Raw genomic sequence first — 5,327 nt, 5'->3', positions numbered from 1 at the left:
TGCATATGGCCTTTCCCTTTAACATTCTAAACAGTTTGCTGTTCCTCTCCTCCCCACAGCCACTCAGAACACAGAGGTCATTTGCATATGTGGCCAGATTCGCCTTTGCCTCAGAACACAGAGGTCGTTTGCATATGGCCTTTCCCTTTAACATTCTAAACAGTTTGCTGTTGATGTTCTGAGGTAAAATAAATTTCCCCTTAGTGTCTCTTGGGGAAAACTATGGTTGCAAATCTCCAGGTGAGGGCTGAAGATCACTCAGAATTACAACTGCTTTCCAGATGGCAGAGATCAGTTCCCCTGGAAAAATGATGGACTCTGTGTCCTTATATCCTGCTGAGATGGCCCCTGTATGACAGCCAATGTGACGTAGCAGTCAGGGCTTCAGCTATTAAAGCTGATGTCCAGATGACCCAGATCAGTTCTCTTGGAGACAATGGCTGCTTTGGGCAGTGGATTCTATGACATTATACCCTGCTGAGGTCCCTCCCCACCCAAAATCCTGCCCTCCCCAGGCTCTACCCCTCAAATCTACAGGTATTTCCCAACCCAGAGTTGGCAACCGTGTAATTGGCTATGGAACCACTTTCCAGACCGTTGGAACCCAGAAAACGTGGCATAGGAGGAGGTGCTTTTCTACCTTAGCTGTGACTGCATAGCCCCAAATTAACATAAGCCAACCTCCAGGCGGCACCTGGAGATCTCCAGCTATTAAAACTGATGTCCAGATGATCAAGATCAGTTCTCCTGGAGACAATGGCTGCTTTGGGCAGTGCATTCTATAGCATTATACCCTGCTGAGGTCCCTCCCAATCCCAAACCCTGCCCTCCCCAGGCTCTACCCCTCAAATCTACAGGTAACAATTAGTGTAGAGAAATTAGTCATGATTTTCATGCCACCATCTGCACCAGGTTGGTCTTGTGCACTTAACAGCGTCAGAACTTGTAAAAGACCACTGTGTTCTTTTTTGTAATTTATCAGCTTTGCAACTGAAGAAAAAGTACCCTGGAAATAGCTCTGCTCCCAGAACCTTCTGTGAAAATCGTGGTGACTTGCTGGAAAATGCAGCATATTTAGGCTGAATCCTTTGGTCTTTGGCTAGTATAGTCTGGTATGCTGTAGGGCCAGGTGTCACATACTATAAATTGAACAAAATAAAAACAAGGTTAAGATGAGATAAGTAATTTCTAGAAAATATTTAAATGCCCCAATAAGACTCCAGTCCAAAGCTTAGTATGCAAATCTGACCCTCATCTCCTCCTTCACACCATCAGAATATTTAAACAATTCTATTTAAAATATTTTGTTATTACTTTTACATAATGGATTAAAAATTGATGGCAAGAATTCACTTAAGCCCTTTCTGTGACACTGTGTGCACTAATGAATTATGACGTGGCATATGTTGCACACAAGACAGTTGTCAGTTTGATTGACAGGCCTGGCTACAGTAGAAAAGAGCAAGAGTCTAGTAGCACCTTAAAGACTAACAAAATGTGTGGCAGGACATGAGCTTTCATGAGTAATCAGGGCATTGGACTAGGATCTCAGAGACCTGGGAAAGATCCCCCCCGCCCCCACCATGAAATTTGCTGGGTGAACTTGGGTGAGTCACTCTTTTGGAGTCTCAACTACTTCATGGGATTGTTCTAAGAATAAAATGAAGGAAGGAAGAGATATGTATGACCGTCTAGGCTCTTTGGAGGAAGGGCACGACAAAAATGAACTAAATAGATAGCTAAATACATATCATGTTACCATGAAGTCATAATTCTGTCTCTCACTATATGTCTACAAGCTGGTCTCATGTATTAGAATGTTCTATACTATAATTATAGCACATTTATAACAATTAATAGAAGCTGGAGTTGCTGATGGCTGCCTTTACCTTGTTAGATACTGCAAAACGTGGGGTTGTTCTTGCTCCCATAGTGTAACCTTTATTACTTTCTGGTCTGTGAGCAAGGTGGTATATGATGCTGCTCCTCTGTGTATTTAAAAAAAAATCACAGAGATTACAGAAATGCTTAAAATAATACTGGCAGAGATGCTGGGGCTCAAGCCTGTATGGCTCTCAGGCTCTAGCACCGGGCATGTGGACTGGTTGAAATTACCGAAGTGTTCAGAAAGCATTTCACTCATGGATAAAGATTCAGGTGGGTAGCCATGTTGGTCTGAAGTTTGAGTCCAGTGGTACCTTTAAGACCAACAAAGTTTAATTCTAGGTATAAGCTTTCGTGTGCACAGAAGCTTATACCCAGAATTAAACTTGTTGGTCTTAAAGGTGCTACTGGACTCAAACTTTGTTCTACTTATGGATATTTTTCCAGGGTGGCACTTTCCATACACAGAATCCCATAATTGCCCCCCCCAAAATTTATTTTGCAGTTCTTAGCAGCTGTGGGGGACTTCAGACTGAGTGGAGGGCTGGGTGGAAAGGGAAAGGGTCTGTTTAACACTTTCTATGCCAGCTTTTGGTTCAGTTAACATGCCCTCAGATTTTTCCCCTCTGTGGGAGAAATGGGGTCCTTTTACCCTTCAGGGAGAAGACCAACTGTGAGACAAAGAGAATCTTTACACTGGAAAAAAGAGAGATAAGCAGCTTCTTCCTTCTCTTGCTGATCTTCCATTCAATCTGAACTAGGTTTACAATGTGCCTGCCTGTGGCAAGTGAACTCACACCTCTGTCCTTAATGGCCCATTCTTAATTAATTAATTGAGCAGCAGGAGCAAAATGGACACTGGGACATTATTTTTGGATAATCACGCAGAGGTGATGTCACAGAACACACAGCTCTAGGAATTTCTCCTAATCTCTATGGTCCAGGGGAGGCCAAACTTGCTTAACGTAAGAGCTACATAGAATAAATGTCAGATGTCTGAGAGCTGCAAGACATGAACAAATATTACACACATGTTTTTATTTAAAAATATGCAAATTTGCTTTTTATTAACATTATATGAGTCTGCCAAAAATAAAAACAAAAGGGGTAAAAACAGATATTGATAATGACATTTATTTGTCCAATGACACTGGTTTGCTAATGATATTTATTTGTCTAAGAGAGAGAGAGAGAGAGAGAATGAAAGGTGTAGAAAGAAAGAGAAAAAGAGAAACAAAGAAAGCAAATAGATTGAGGAAGGAGGGAGGGGGGAGGAAGGAAGGGAGGGAGAGAGGGAGAAAGAGAGAAAAGAGAAAGGTGGAAAGAAAGCAAATAGATTGGGGGAGGGAGGGAGGAGAGGTGGAACGAAAGCAACTTTAAATACGTTCTCCAAGCCCCCCCCCCATGCCCCAGTGCCAGCTGGCTTGACAAAGGGATTTAAAGAGACAAATGCCTTCTCCAAGCTGGCTGGTGGGGAGGGGCTTTGAGAATGCATTTAAAGTTAAAGTTGCTTCCTTTCTCTGCTCCCTCCCACCTCAAGTCTACACAGGGAGGGGAACACTGGCTGGGGAAGGGAAGACCTATCGGGGAGGCATTCCTCCCCTTCACTACCCCTGCTGGGAGCTTCACAGTATGTGTGAAGGAGCCACATCTGGCTCCTGAGCTGCAGTTTGGCCACCCCTCGTCTTTACCATAGAAATTTGAGGATTTCTAGAGTGCAGAGGGGGACACTTTGACATCACTTCTGGGTAATCATCTGGAAGTGATGTCACAGTCTCCCCTCTCTCCAGGCTCCACCATCCAAAAGTTCCCAGGATTCATAGGTGTAGGACTGGTAACCCTAACCTGAACCCACAGTTACTTAGCAGTACAAAAAGAATGGGTGCAGGAAAAGCAGTCATGGATCTACATGTAACATGCAATTTCAGCTCTTTTTTGACCTCACATGTGCTGAAGGATGTTACCAAATTTTGCAAGCTTGCTCAGTTCAGTTCAAATATCCCTATTTCAATTTGCTTGTCCCTTGCGCAAACTGAACCCACAAGTCTGCAAGTGACACATTTTGTGCATCAGTAAAATACACTATATTGATAAGTCATATAAACAACATACACTGTTATGTATAAACACAACATAAATGGTGTAAAAATATGTTTAAAAATTGAATGGTCAAATCATTAGTACCAGCAACAAAAATGGGTGACAGAAACTGTTCACATTGGCAATGTCAGGAAATAAAGAGAAACGAGAAAAGACACACTTGCCCATCCCTGTATATATCTGTGTGTGAGCTTGGCATTGAAAACAGGTTCTAGCTTCTGTATTTGCCAGGAGAATAATGTATAAGGTGATGCTTTTCTTCTGTTTCTCATGCTACTTTTTAATTAAAAGACTATAGTCCACTTGTTACTTTATAGTTTTTACCCTTAACCTCACTGAAATTAATACTTATAAACCGTCATCCCATACCCAGACAAACGAACTACCAATTTTCCAAGGTAGGGGTGGTTGCTTATAGTTAGAATACATCATAATAAAGTCCTCATTTTGGGGAAATGGACAAAGTGATAACACTCGATTAATTTAATGGTCAGCATCTTGGAGAGACAATACAGTTAACGCAAAAGCAGTACAACTCACCTCGGCATGGTTGTACACTCCAGGCCCAAGGCTGGGATCCCCGATAACTGGTACATACTCATTTCCTAACCGATCAGGTGCATGAAAAAAAGGGAAAATTCTCTTTTCCTGGCACGATCCAAATGAATTTCGTGTCTGTGTAGCTGTTAAGCCAAGAAAGTGTGATGAGACGTAATATGTATGTTTACTCTTATGACTGAACCTTGTTTTCATCTGTGTTCTGCAATATGCACACCTATCTTGGAATGCTGGGCCACTTATAGACTCTTTTGAATCCCCCCACCCTTTGGCAACAATTCTTTTGTTTGTATATGCCCATATTCCAAGACAATGGAATGTTTCATGCAACTGATGAAGTAGGCTCCAACTCACACAAATTTATATCATTATAAATTGATTTGTTTTTAATGTGCCAAAGGACTCTTCAGCTGCATTCAAAGCACAGTTCCATCCTGATTTATAGGCAGCAACTAAACCATACTTTGTGGCTCAGGCATAACAACCAACCATCATTTGCTGCAAACCAGAAGAGGGATGATGGGTTTGTGAGCTTGAGGACTTCTACAGATCATTTTTTTAATGGTATTTTTATTTGTTTTCAACATCTCTCCTTATACATAATTGCATTTTTGTCTGGCAACATTCTATGCACTCCAAAATCAGTTGGCTCCGTGATGTGTCAATCACAAGATGTCTCTATCCACTGGCTGTGTTACGTGAGTTCTCTCCCACCCACTGCAGCCTAAGCCACTCTTCTCTGATTGGGCCAGTGTTTCAAGGTCATTTGTATATGGAAACTGATT

The 5,327-nt window shown here is 42.0% G+C and overlaps 1 protein-coding gene across 1 annotated transcript in view; it reads right to left on the bottom strand.

Moving 5' to 3' along the window:
• The window catches only part of LOC107121885 (protein pitchfork-like), a 15,734-nt gene that overhangs the window by 1,385 nt on the left and 9,022 nt on the right, over window positions 1-5,327 (bottom strand). The window contains exons 2-4 of the mRNA XM_015424895.1: window positions 4,525-4,667; window positions 1,890-1,988; window positions 1,006-1,139 (exon numbers count right to left, since the gene is read on the bottom strand). Coding sequence (XP_015280381.1) covers window positions 1,006-1,139; window positions 1,890-1,988; window positions 4,525-4,667 — 376 coding nt within the window. The remainder of the gene's footprint in view (window positions 1-1,005; window positions 1,140-1,889; window positions 1,989-4,524; window positions 4,668-5,327) is intronic.

The sequence above is a fragment of the Gekko japonicus genome, unplaced genomic scaffold, assembly GCF_001447785.1.
Source record: "Gekko japonicus isolate JY-2015 unplaced genomic scaffold, Gekko_japonicus_V1.1 scaffold1404, whole genome shotgun sequence".
Lineage (NCBI taxonomy): Eukaryota > Metazoa > Chordata > Lepidosauria > Squamata > Gekkonidae > Gekko > Gekko japonicus.
This window is presented reverse-complemented; position numbering and strand designations above follow the sequence as displayed.